General features: G+C 43.7%; 1 protein-coding gene across 1 annotated transcript in view; it reads right to left on the reverse strand.

The window, feature by feature from the left end:
• Window positions 1-14,143, reverse strand: part of Fras1 (Fraser extracellular matrix complex subunit 1) — a 406,016-nt gene that overhangs the window by 61,473 nt on the left and 330,400 nt on the right. The window contains exons 48-50 of the mRNA XM_010628378.1: window positions 2,830-2,954; window positions 2,411-2,551; window positions 454-681 (exon numbers count right to left, since the gene is read on the reverse strand). Of these exons, the coding sequence (XP_010626680.1) occupies window positions 454-681; window positions 2,411-2,551; window positions 2,830-2,954 (494 nt within the window). The remainder of the gene's footprint in view (window positions 1-453; window positions 682-2,410; window positions 2,552-2,829; window positions 2,955-14,143) is intronic.

Here is a 14,143-nt window from a genome sequence, read left to right on the forward strand (position 1 = left end):
CAGAGCTAGAATTTTATCAGTATCTCTTAGACTCAAAAGCCATGCTCCTAGTTACTGTTATTTTTCCAAACACTTAAGAAAGACTCTGATTGGACTGAGGGCCTTAATCCAAAAAGATCTAGATTCATGTGATAGATATTACTGAAAAACTAGGTGAAGCAAAACCTCAAGGAGAAAGAGTATTAACAACGATCGTCTTTTACCAAGTGCTCACTGTTTATCAGCACTGTTAAGTACTGTCTTACTTCCTTTGATCCTTAGACTAGAAATCTGCAGCTGTGCCACTTTACAGATGAGATACTGAGGCTTACAGAAGTTCAGTGATTTGCACAAGGCCAATACACCAGTAAGTTAACAGCGCCAGAGTTTAATGTTAGGCCGAATGGAAAGATTCACATCATGCCTCTGACGTGCCCTGACAGGCCTCCTCCACTCTTTTTTTTTCCCTCTCACCTCTTTTCCTCCTTCTTCAACGATGAAGAAAGGGTTTGTCCCATCAGAGACGGTGAAGGTGAACCAGTCGCTGAGGGAGTTGCTGCCATCGTGGCTGTAGCTAACCCGGTTCTGGTAGACGTCTTCCATGGTGAAGGAGGTGGCCAGATGGGAGTGCTGCCCCCTGCTGGTCCTCTCGATTATGCCATGGCGTGGGGGCTGCACCACTCTGAATGTGACAGAGTCCGCCTGCCCAGGCGAGAAGAGCCGTAGAGAAAGTAACTCATAACAGAAACCAGATGAGTGGATGGAGGCCAACAGCTGGCCAGGGGACAGAACCTAAAGACATCTATCAAATAAGGGGACTATCCTCTCCTGTCAATGTGGGGGTTGTTGAACCCAGGGTCTTCACAGTGAACTATAATCAGTCCTTTTCATTTTTATTTCTTTAAAATTTGAGAAAGTATCTTGCTAAGTCATAAATTACTAAGGCTGGGGCTCAAACTTGTGATCCTCCTGCCTCAGCTTCTCAGAGTGCTAGGATTTCATGTTATGTGCCACCATCCCAGATTGAAAGCCTGCATTTATTTTTATTAGTGCATGTTTGTGATACTTAATGAATACATTCATTGTGGGGATTCAGTGCATATACATGTTGTATCTTAGTCCTTTTTACTTCTTCTCTTCCTCTCTCTCCCTATACCTTCCATTCCTAGAGCCCCTCAGCACAAGGTCCTGAACTTTTAAGCTGATAGGAAATGGACCTTTTAAAACTGCCGATTTCCCTTACTTTTTCCAAACTGTCTATATAGAATCCCATATACATCAGAACAGAAGTTAATTCTAATTTCAAGTTGCTTCTTCTAAGGTGTTATGCTGAAGAAAAAGAAAAGACATAAAGGCTTGCTCAAGATTTTCCAGTGTATTCCCACCAACTCTTAGACTTGAACCAGCAAGGCCCACTGTGACCTGGTCTCAGGTTCTTCTCTGGCTTCAATCTTCTCCACTGCTTGTTCTCTAGATTCCAGCCTCTTGCAACCTTTGAAGTATTCTTAGGATCTAAACACACCTGGTCACAGTGCCTTTGCACTTCTAGCTTCTTTTCCTGGAAAGTGAATTCTCCCAGGTAACTGCATAGTAAGCTTTTTCTCTTAGTATCTGCTCAAAGGTGGCCTCCTCAGAGAGGTCTTCCCTAACTGCTCTGTCCCAAATAGCACACAAATTCATCCCTATCTCTTCTACTGCACTTTATTTTTCCTCATAACACTTATATTGAGTATTATCTGTTCTTTCTTTCTCTACTGTCTTTCTCAACAAAGGCTGTAAACTCCCAAGGCCTAGCACTGTATCTGTTTTGTTCACAGCTCTGCCTTTAGCATCTACAGCATGGCCAAGAACCTAGTAAGGTAATAAGCATTTGATGAAAGAATGAATAAATGAATAAATGGGAGTTGGCACAGAGAAGGGTGGCAGCAGGTTTTATGAGAGTGAAGTCATGCCCAGAGCTTAGGGACTTGACTCGGGGTATTAGGAGAACGAGAGCTTGGTCTCCACATGACTTGTGTCACTGGACAAGGACTTTGAGGGTACTCTGTGATGACGACTCTTCATCAGAAAAGTCTGGATCCAGGAGATGAGATGGAGAAAATGTGTAGAAGTGCAGAAAATCCTTGCATACTTTAATAAGGAATAACAGAAACACTGTAAATTGTGACCTACCTGTCTTCCTCTGAATCATAATAAAAAGCTATCACGTTAAGAGGATTGTCACTTGTAATTAGGGGAGAGAATGACTGTGTTTAGGGTTAAAGACAATTCAACCTGTGATATCTTAGTGCCTCTGGTCCAGAAGGTCAGGGTAGCTTCTGGTTTTGATCCGTCAGAGATGTTGTACTCACTGCCCACTGTGCCTGCTACTCACACGATGCACATCACAAAGCAGTGGCAGTTACAGGGCCAGCTCCCCCAGACCTCGCACCTCCGTGTCCGCATCCACTGCCTTGAGCTCGAACTCTGTGATGGTCTTCCGCACGCCCTCCTGCACCCGCATCCCCAAGTTCTGCACCACAGGCAGCGAATCATCCACAGGGCGAATGGTGATATGGAAAGTCTGAGTTACCTAGGATGGTAAGAAAGGACAGCTAGGACATCTGTCTCTAGGACCACCACACCCATGGAAAGTGGGTGCTCTTGCTTTCTCCACCTCACCACTGCTGGCCAGTGGGAGCCCAAGAATGAGGATTCGGGCCAGAGGCTGGGCAGCAGTCAGAGGATCCTCTGCTGCTTGCTGAGAGCGGAGGAAAATGATGCTCTTGGGTCACCAATCTCTCTGCTCACTCTTCTCAAGAAAACAGAAAGGAATCAACACGTAGGCATGGAATCCAGGCCCTCACCCACCTCACTGATCCCATCAGACAGCACAAAGGTGAAGGCATCTGAATGCTTCTCCATCTTGCTGGAATGGACATACTGAACATTTTGCAAAGTCAAGTCAGCCTGAGTGAAGGAACTGATCTGGACACCTAGGGATAGGGGAGGAGAAACAGGAAGGGAGTCAAAATGCTAGTCACACGAGGGCAATGCCATGCTCCTACCAGGGAGGGCCTTTTGTATTTTCCTTACAGCTCACGGGGTCTGCCCTCAAAGATCTTATGGTTGGTTGTGTGGATTTTTTTCTATAGTGGCATATGTTCTGTGGGAGCACGTTAACTTTGTTATTGAGGCTTCTGCTGTGCGCCAAACTGACAGCATGTATGCATTAAACATTACTCTCCTTCCTCTTGGGGTTGATATATGCAGGTAAAATCTGTGAAAGATAGAGCCACTGGTTTATTCTCCAAATCCCTCTTTCATAAGTTTCACATTTCTCTATAACCTCAAAGTCCTTTCTGAAACTCTGCTCTAACTTTTAATATTGTGTGATGGTTTAGTTTTTGAACCCTGGAGTTATAAATCTTGGGCACACACAGCACTGTTTCCATGATTAGTGAGCCATCCCTGGTGTTATGGTTTGTGTCTAGAGGTTCCCCCCAATGCCTCATGCAGTCATAAGTGGAGCTTTTTCACAGGAGGCTGAATTTAGAGTGTGTGATTGATTCATGATGTAATGCTAGGATTAAGGGTGGGTGATTACTAAATAAGTCCACTGATTTGTCTGGCACCACCCTAATCTTGGTAGCCTAAATAAAATATAAAAGGAGCAGAAAAAAAGCTGCTACGATCCCCTTACTCGCTTTGTTACCTTCTTCCTGCCATGAACTGCTTTTCCTCTGCAATGCTGTCTGTCATGCCTCCCTGCCTTGGAGCCAGCCAATTATGGACTGAAACCTCTACAAACTGTGAGCTAAATAAAACTTTCCTCCTCTAACTTTGGGTGTCAGGCAGGTATTTTGACTCAGCAATAAGAAGAGTAACCAAGACACACCTGGCCACCATAATTTCATTGGATATCTCTCAAGGATCTTTGCCATTCTCAGGTCTATGATTCTAGCTTCTCTATAATATTGTAGCCAGTCAGGCAATAACAAAACTTACTTCATGACTGTGGGATGTAAACAGTCACTCTATATCAAATTGGAAACGACCTAGAAAAACAATACCCTTTCATAATATGATATAGGAAAAAATCATGCTAAACCTATTTTCTGTGAGATTTTAAAAGAAAAAAGCTAAAGCAATTTGAAATAATAGTAAGGATTGTCACAAATGCACAATATCTCTATAATTTAAAATGTCTAAGAATATTTTAGCAAAACAGCCCAGAATCCATGCTTCTATTTTAGGGGGCTCATATTCTGCTGCCAGTCAAGACTGAAACAAAAATCATACCTTTTAATCCCCTGGTATAAGCTCTTTCTCATTCTAGGGATAGGGGAATTCATCCATTTAATCTAGTCCTTAAGTTTGGCCCTCAAATTCATTTGCTGCATCCTGGATTTATTGTTTTTCACTGTTGATATTGGTAGAAAGCAGTTTGGCTTTTCTATTAAGGAACAACACAGACTCTACTTTGTTATATATTTAAGTATGACATCAGTATCACTGCTTTCTTTCTAAAAAGGCAAACAACCAACCCCAATGGCTTATGTTTGCATGTCTCTTCACCATCTGAAATACGTCACCCAAATACAAGAACCTTCTGAATATTGGGGTATTAATTTTCTGATGAGGCATTTTATATTTCTGTGATTGCTACATCAGTTTTTTAAAAATTTATTTATTTATTTTTGGTATGGGGGATCAAACTTGGATCCTTGCACTTGCAAGGCAGGTGCCGGAATGACTGAACTAAATCCCTGGCCCACTACATCAGTTTGTGATAGGCAAGAAATGCAGTTCCCTGTCTTATAGGTTTGTCTTGTGACTCGGGATAGAAATCCATACCGTTCTTTAAAAATTTAATAACTTCAGACCGACTGCACTGAAAAATTTGAATCTCTTGGCACCGCATGAAACCATCCTCCAGAGTTCCACCATGCCATCGGTAAGTGCACCCACACACAGGGAAGCCATTGTGGGGACCAGAGTGGTGGGGCTGCAGGCAGGTCCCAGCTAGGGCCTCGCCCCTACCCCAGAGGTGTGGGCACTTGTCCCAAAGCCACAGGCTGCCTAGAAAAGAGCCGCACAAGCGCAAAACCTTCAGCCAGAGTTCCGCCATACCATTGGCACAGTAGTCTCTGAAATGTGTCAAAATGAGAAGAAATGGAAATAAGTCTCAAAACCAGACTTCCAAATCATCTAAGACAACCCCAAAGGGAAATGAGATGGAACAATCTGATGCTCAACCACCTGAACTGGCAAGGACTCCCTGAACTGGCAAGGAAAGAGGACCTGGAAAAAATGAAATCAGAAATAATTTCTCAGATAACATCAGAGATTGTGCCCATCAATTTATCACGACATGATTAATAAATCTAAAGCCAAAACAGATAAAAAATAGAGGAGCTGAGAAACACGATGGAATCCCAACATAGGAAACAAATATAAAATAGATGTGAATATTTCCAGATTAAAAACTCCAACTCCACTGGAAGTCCACACAGAATTAGCCAACGTGAGGACAGAGTTTCAGACATAGAAGGTAGGATTGCAATTAGTGACCAGGAAAATAAAAATCTCTTAAAAATAGTAAGGGACCATAAGAGATCAATCCAGCAGCTGCTACATGATTTGAAGAAGAATAATGTAAGACTGATTGGAGTCAATGAAGAAAATAGGACAGAGTGCAAACAAAATAAAAAGCAAAAAAACCTGTTTACCAAAGTAATTGCATAAAACTTCCCAAATAGGGGAAAAGAATCTGACATACAGATAAGTGAGGCTTAAGGACTCCAACTAGTCATGATAAAAAAAAATCTAGGGATATAATAGTTAAGGCATATAAGAGTTAAGATTCCAGAAATCCAACAGAAGAACAAAATTCTACAAGCAGAGAAAAGAAACAAATCACGTAAAAAGGAGAGCCCATCAGAATCAACAGCAAACTTCTCAACACAATCCAACAAGGCAAGAAGAACATGGAGTGACATATTTCAAGTCTTAAAGAAAACCTCAGATATAGTTTTGGAAACATTATCCACAGCAATTAGATGAGAAAGAAATAAAAGGAATAAAGTTAGGAAATGAAGAAGTCAAATTGTCATTATTTGCAGATGACATGATACTCTGTTTAGAAGACCCCAAGAACTTCACCAAGAGTCTTCTATAGACTTAACCAAATTCATCAAAGTAGCTGGATACAAGGTCAACACACCAAAATCAATAGCTTTTCAGTATACAAAAAACAGACTCACTGAAAGAGAAGTGTGACAATCCTTTTCACAATAGAATCCACAAAATTGAAGTACCTAGGAATCCACCTAACAAAAGAAATCAAAGACCTCTACTCTGAAAACTACAACACTCTGAAAAAGAGATTGAAGAGGATATCAGAAAATGGAAAGACATCCCTTGCTCCTGGGTAGGAAGCATAAACAGAGTGAAAATGGCCTTACTTCCAAAATTGCTATATAGATTCAATGCAATCCCAATTGAAATTTCAGCAGCATATTTCATGGACCTTGAGGAAACAAATCCAAAAATTCATTTGGAACAAGAAAAGACCTAGAATAGTGAAAGCAATCCTAGGCAATAAGAATAAGGTAGGGGGTATCACAATCCCCAACTTGAAATTATACTATAAAGCTACTATGATAAAAACAGCATGGTACTGGAAAAGAAACAGACCTGAGGACCAGTGGAACAGATTAGAAGATGCAGAAACAACTCCAGACACACTCAGCCACCTAATCATCAACAAAGGAGTCAAACACTCTCATTAGAGGAAAGATAGCCTCTTTAATAAATGGTACTGGAAAAACTGGGTTTCAACTTGCCAAAGATCAAAACTAGACCTACATCTCTCACCACGCACTGAACTAAACTAAAAACGGATTAAAGATCTAAATACTAAAACAGAAACACTAAAGTAGCTGGAAGAGAGGTTAGGCAGAAAACTTGAAGACATTGGTATAGGAAATGATTTTTATGAGCAAAACCTCAGTTGTCCATGAACTAGCACAAAAGCAACAAGTGGGATCTCTTCTTATTAAAAAGCTTCTGCACAAGAGAAACCAGCAACAGCGTGAAGAGACAATCCACATGTGGGAAAATATTTTCACCAGCTGTTCCTCAGACAGAGGTGTAATATCTAGAATATATATAAAGAACTAAAAAAGTCAGACCCCCTGAATATAAAGACCCAATTCAAAAATGGGCATCTGAAGTGAACAGACATTTCTCAGACATAGAAGTAGAAATAGCAAATAAACATATGAAAAAATGTTCAACATCACTGCTGAGATTCCACCTCACCCCAGAAAGAATGGCTGCTATCAGGAAATCTACTGATAACAAACGCTGGTGGGCTGTGGGGAAACAGGAACCCTGCTCCACTGCTGGTGGGAGTGCAGACTGCCACAACCACTGTGGAAATCAGTATGGAGATACCTCAGAGGACTAGGATGGGATGTCCCATTCGACCTGCTATCCCCCAATGGGTATCTTTCCCAAAGAATTAAAAGAATCACACCACAATGATGTATATGCACCCAAGTTCACAGCAGCACAATTCGTGATAGCTAAAACTTGGAAGCAGCCCAATTTCCCATCAACAGGAGACTGGATAAAGAAAAAAAAAATTTAAAAAATATATAAAATGGAGTACTACTCAGCCATAAAAAATGAGAAACTAGAGACATTTATAGCTAAATGGATGCACATTGAGGTGATACTCACGTGAAGTAAATAAGATGCATATATGTGAGTACCGAATAGTTTCTCTAGTGTGAGAAACTGAAAGTGTAAATAGGGTCTAAAAGGTATAATAGATAATGTAAAATAGGAAGAAAAGATGCAAAAGGGAAGGGGAAAGGGACCGGTGGGAGAAAAGAATTAACATGAGAAAAAGAAAAAATGGAAACAAAGCCTTTGTAGATAGGGAGGGGTGGAGGGGTTGAAGGGAAGACAGGGGAGTGGGGAACAAATAAGAACCAAGATGGATGAGGTAAAGGTGCAAATTTCCAATGATGAATGTCACTACACTGTATGTTGATGGACATTCGGACTCCCAGTTTGGGGCTACAACAAATAAAGCTGCCAAGATAATTTGTGTACAATAAAGTCTGTGTATGGACATCGGTTTTCATTCTTCTTGGGTAAATCTCTAGAAGTGGAATGGCTGGAATATGTGCTAGTCATATGCCTAATTTTTGTTGAGTTTATTGGTACATTTTAGGTATACATTATGATCACATTCATCATTGAGAATGTGTACCTGTCCATGATATATCTTGGTTCTTATTTTCCTCATTCCTCTATCCTGCCTTTAACCCCAAACCCCTTCCTATTTACATAAGCTTTGTTTTCATTTTTTCTTTTCCCTTCCTTCCTTTCCCCTGCACCCCCTAGTTCCCCTTCCCCTCTGAACATGTTCTTCCTCTTTCGTAACACCTATTATACATTTTGGTCCTCATTTACACTTTCAGTTTCTCACATCAGAGAAATAATTTAATATTTACATGTGTGTGCTATTTATTTCACTTAAGAGTATGGCCTCACGGTGCATCCACTAATAATAAATAACAGAGACATTTAGGAGGGGCTGCGAGGGGAAGCATCTCTGGAGGAACCGCCTGCTGCGTGGACGTCAGGGACACCTCAGTCGCCTGCTCTCTTCCAGCAGGGTGGCTCTCTGCGCGTGCTGCCCACCCCACCTCAGCTCATGGTTGTTTACAGGTAACCCATTTCTAAAGCATGTATTCTTCATAGTAGCTACTCCATGAGTGCCTGCTGAAGGGAGGGAACGGCAAAATGGGATTGCCCCTCCTATGACACAGTACTATTTGCCAGGGTTTCAAGTGTTGGAAGCTCGGTCCACAATGTGGTGGCAGTGAGAAGTGGTGGGACCTGTAAGAGGTGGGCCTGCTGAAAGGTGCTCAGGTCACTGTGGGTACTACCTGGGGTAGGGATTAATGAAGGTCTCTAAGAGTAGGTTAGCTCCTGTCAGAGGGGCGGTTATAAAAAGAGCAAGCCTGGTCCCTCCCTCCCCAGTCTCCCTCTTCCACACGCTCTCAACATTTTGTGACAGCCAAAGGGGTCATCAGAAGCTGAGCTGAGGGGGCTGCCCATCTTGTGCTTTGATTCTCCAACATTATGAGCCAAGGAAACCTCTTTTCCTTATTAAGTACCAGCTTCAGGAACTGTGTTATAGCAACAGAAGATGGACAGATACTGGGTACTTTTAAAAGACACTCATTCCAAGCCCCACCCCTCAGAGGCATTTATTTATGGGTCTGGGTATTATTATTTTTAAACACACCCTCAGTGACTGTAATGTACACACAGGGCACAGAACCAGTGATACAACAGAAAAGTAGAAAGAACACTCAGAAAAACGACTCAACTCCCCCGACCCTTTCTTTCGTCCCCATGTTTCCTTTATGCTGCATGGGTACATAAGCTGCAGCAAGTCATACAGCACACTCATTGTACTTTACCTTGTATCTAACATTTTAAAAACTTTGACCAGCAGTCACCTCAGCGGTAGCAGATAAAGTGGCAGGTGACAACATTTGATCTTGTTTGATCTGTGCAGTAGCGGTCCTGTCTGAAGTTATGTGGATTTGGCAGTATGTTTAATAAAGGAAACTGAGTGGCTATACTCAGAAGAGAACTCTTTATATCTGGTGAATAAAAATAACTTTCATTTGGTGGTTCCTAAATTGCTTAAAGCACAGTCATAACTAGTCAGCCAACAGCGGAGAAGGGGGCTCCGTACTGCAGTCTTACCATGGAGGAGGCTGTCGGTACCGACCACCCTTCTCAAAGACGTCAACTAGCGAGGACCTGGGCCCAAAGTGGTGAGACCCAGAGTTCACAACTGAGGGAGTTTTCTCTCCCCAGAGCTCATGCACCCCAGGAGGCAACCTGAAGGTAAGGACAGCCTGTTCATGGGGCAGCTCAGTCAACGCCCTGACATTACCCTGAAACCCTCCCTCTGACCTCTCTCCTTCCAATGAGGCAGTGTGGTGCAGCAGGCTCCTGGGCACAGTGCTCTCTGCGCATGGGTTGGGGATGTCATGGTTTCTGGGCAAAATGCCCACTTCTCTGAAGACTTTCAGAAGTGAATTTAAGAGGTCAAGAACCATGTTTCGAACTGAGTCCGGGGAAGGGAAGAGATGCATGTCAGAAAGGTAGTGCACCTCACCAGTGGCTTTCACTTAAGGCTCCTTCGGGGAGGGAGGGCTTGGCCTTGCACACAAAATAGAAAGTGGCAAAGTTGGGTGCAGCACTGTAATGAGTTAACTCTTAGCAAGAGATGATTCTTTGCATGTAAGACTTCAAAACAGCCGGGGGATACAAAGGCTTAAGACTTCTAGACTCTTCCTGGAGGGTCTTCACATTCATGAGTAAGTCATTTGCCAGTTAGTAAGGAGCTGATGGGTACCCTTTGTCAAGGGTAGAACAACAATCATTTGCCTGGTTTCAAGATTTAAGAGCAAGATCACCTCCTGAGGTGAACATGCAGCTCTCAGGCTGATGGGAAAACACTCTGGAGCTCCTCCCTGGTCCCCAAGAGGACAGAAAAATAAACACACCTCCTATCCTGTGATCGGCAGAGGCTGAAACGATGTGTTGTATACCACACTGCTCTTCAATCAATGCTGGACACAAACAGAATCAGGAAGACCTGCCACCGGTGTCCTCTGTTACATGTTCTGTGGTTCAGGAGCCAAATCCTGCTTGCCCTTGCTAAGTACGAAGCCTTCATCTGAGTGGCTCAGGTTTGCCTTCCAGTGGTCTCAACAAGGACGACTGCGTTCACTGATGTAAAAAGGGGCCACCTGGCTACTCATCCACAAAGGGCCTTCCCAAAATGCTTTTAGGAATTCTGAGAAATCATAAGGGACTTTCCTTGGTCTCCCCAAGAAGCCACTGTGTCCCTTCAGGACAATGTACTGCATTGGCAAGGGGAAAGAAACACCACCTACTAACTCTTCCTGAAGCACCTGGAATGTGTGGGGACATGAAATCAATAAGGTGTTGAGAGTTGCAGGCTGTAAGGGTCATTATTTAATGGAGCCATAGCAACACGGTACCTGCTGTACTGGGAATGCAGTAAGTTCCAACTTCTGAACATGTGAGTTGCAAAATTTCACAGATACGTTGCGAACATTCATAGATGTGAACAGACTGTGGAAGTAGCTCGGGTGTCTGCCAGACACCATCAGTTACGCTGCTGTGTGCTCACTGCACTGGGCGATAGTGTCAGTGCACAACAGCTGCAGCACCTGTTCAGATTCCATCCAGTGCTACAGGGTCAGCTATGATGCCAGAAGTGATTGCTTTTTCAAGGGAGACGGAAATGAATCCATCACAAAACCTGTGTCACCAGCATCAAGCGGCAGTGAAATCCCATCTCGCCCTCCATCTCCACTGCTCATGGTCTTCAGCCCCGCCATCTCCCATGGGCCCTCCCTCCCCCGCTGAGCAACTCTCTCGTCAGTTCACTCCAAGTGATCCCCTAGATGCCAGTTATTGTACTGTACTGTGCCACCATTTTAAGGTAACTGTACAAGTAAAAAGTTTATTTATGCTATTTTTGTATGTGTTTTTTTATGCTTTACACTGTATATCTGTGTCAAGGGTATATGAGACTTACTTTGTCTGACTTATGAACGAATTCATTTGTAATGAATGGAATTCATTTGTAAATTGGGGCCTTCCTATAATGAAACTCAAGAGTGGCACTCAGTTCTGGATTAGGTGCCATGGTCACCACTTCTCACCAGGAGTACTACTGGCCTTTAGGCAGATATTTGGCTCAGGACTTCACCTATTCATCTAGGACAGTCAGCACACTCAGTTGTGTTCTCCAAAGACTTGTTTAGCTACCACACTGCTCCCCTCATGTGAGTCATGTGACAACTTGCACCCTATGGTGACAACCATATGCCCTCTCCCTGCAGGACCAGTGGTGTGCTGGAGAACGCTATATTCCAGCATCAGTCCTCCCCAGTTTAAAACATATGACTCCTGACTATTGAGCCAGTTAAAGCACTGTGTATCAGCTACCTCTCAGCCTTGTGACTATGGCCACAAAAGGATGAATGTTCTCCACGCAATGTGCCTAAAAGAGAAATGGATGTGGGTTCCCCTGGCTGTATACTTCCTTCCCACTGGAGGGGAAACAGCTGCTAGAGATGGGAGCCTTTTGTTGAGGTTCTCTGAGCCCTATCTCTGGATAATTCTATGAGAGAAATTGAATTTCTAGTTTAAGCTACTGTATTTTGAAGTCTCTTAGCTTCCATCTTAGTTAGTATTACTCCTTATTCCAACTTCCAAAGAGAAGAGTCTTTGAGGTCTAGGAGAGGAGGGAAGACCTGCAGTAAGCATGCGGCCCCTCAAAGGACAGCACACAGAGACTGGATCTAGGCTTAGCCTCTCCTCCATTAGGAGGCTCAGGCCTGTCTCTGGCACCATCCAACAAGCACATGACTCCCAATAGCTCCTCAAGGGGAGAAAAGAGGACTTCCACTAACATGAAGGCAAGTCCACATCACAGGAAGCCATTACCAGTGTCTGTCCACACTGAGGGCCAATGCTAACTCTAGGAGCCATCTGATCTCCAAACACCTCAGAGCCACACTGAGGACATTGATCCACAAGGGTTCACTCTGCTTTTGGGAAGAACAGGCCCCACCCTGACCTCAACTTCTTTTGGGCCCAGACTCACTCAGTGAGACACAGGCTGTCGTTTATGCCGTGGAGGGCTGACTTCAGAGAGGCTGAAGAGCCCTCCATGTGTCCATCCTCCAAAGCCAGACCTTCCACAGGTAAAGAAAATCAAATCCATGCAAAGGGTCTCACTTGGGAGAGAAGGAAAGATCCTAGCTAAGTGCAACAGAAATGGTTGGGGTGCCCCACCTTATTGGTAGTGAAAAGGGCAAAGAGGACTGAGCTGGATCCTCATATCTATTCTACTTAGGGTTACTGGAAAGAGGCTGACTGGGAGAAAGTGGCAGGGGTGGGGAAGCACCTTGATTAGGAAGCTGGGCCTGTTGGGAAAGAGCATGTACAGGAAGCAGAGCATCCCTCTGCTCTTGGAGGGGGAGGAGCATGATCCTACCAGAGCTGGCTTGGTCTTGGCAACCAGACTCAAAGCTCATTGAAGTCTGAGAGATGTGAAAAACAAAAGGTAAATTTGAGCACCTGGCACAGGACTCTGAAGCAGCCTGGGATCAGATGAGAACAAGGGCTGGGAGGTCTCAGAAGGAAGGCACCTGGCAGTGCCTTGCCCAAAGCTCAGAGCTTTTGAACACTCCGTGCACTGTGCATGCAGCTGCTTAACACAACAGCCAGACCTCCCCTCACACCTTTGGAGAGCTACAGTCGGCAACTTGACAATCCTGGCAGAAGCAATCAGTGCATGAATCAGTTACCAAATATCTCATGCAGCCAAAGTCTTGGGGGTGCTGATTTGCATACATCCCAGGAACTTTGGGACAAAGAAGACCTCCTGGTTTAATCTCCATTAGACACTTTAGCCAATGTATCCATTCCTCCACACACCCCCCTGCATACAGGAGGCTAGACAGGGCCTCCCCACCACCCCGTCAGCCTGGACCCCAAAAGACCTCTCCCTCACCCGCTCCATCAGTCATATGCCACCTTTCAAAAGCTTATCTCTCATCACCCTTACCCCGCATTCACCTGCTATAGCCACATAGGCTTCTTGCTCCGTCTTGAACTCGATTTGCCTGACTGTCCAGCCTCAGTGTTCACACTCTCTGATCCTCTGTCTGGAATGCTCTTTCTTTATTCATCAGCTGGCTGGTTCCCTCCCTCTATTCAGAGCACTGCTCAAATGTCATCTTATTATCAGGGAAGACTTTCCTCCCTTTCTATCTCCCATGAGCCCACCTAACACTCATTACCACCTGACACAAGATGTTATTTGCTTGCTTGTTTATTTATCTGACTCCCTTCCTTAGAAAATGAGCACTACAAGGACAAGCATTTCCCATTTTGAAATTTCCCTGGTTGAATGAAGAATCTGTAATGTAAAATCCAAAGTAAACTAGAAGATCTAAATCTCTAGGAAGCTGTTCCTGCTTCTGTGTTCAAAGAAATAAATACCATTCTATCTTTGGATTTTTATTCAGCAATTATC

Source organism: Fukomys damarensis, unplaced genomic scaffold (assembly GCF_012274545.1).
Source record: "Fukomys damarensis isolate Sample0158 unplaced genomic scaffold, DMR_v1.0_HiC HiC_scaffold_32, whole genome shotgun sequence".
NCBI lineage: Eukaryota > Metazoa > Chordata > Mammalia > Rodentia > Bathyergidae > Fukomys > Fukomys damarensis.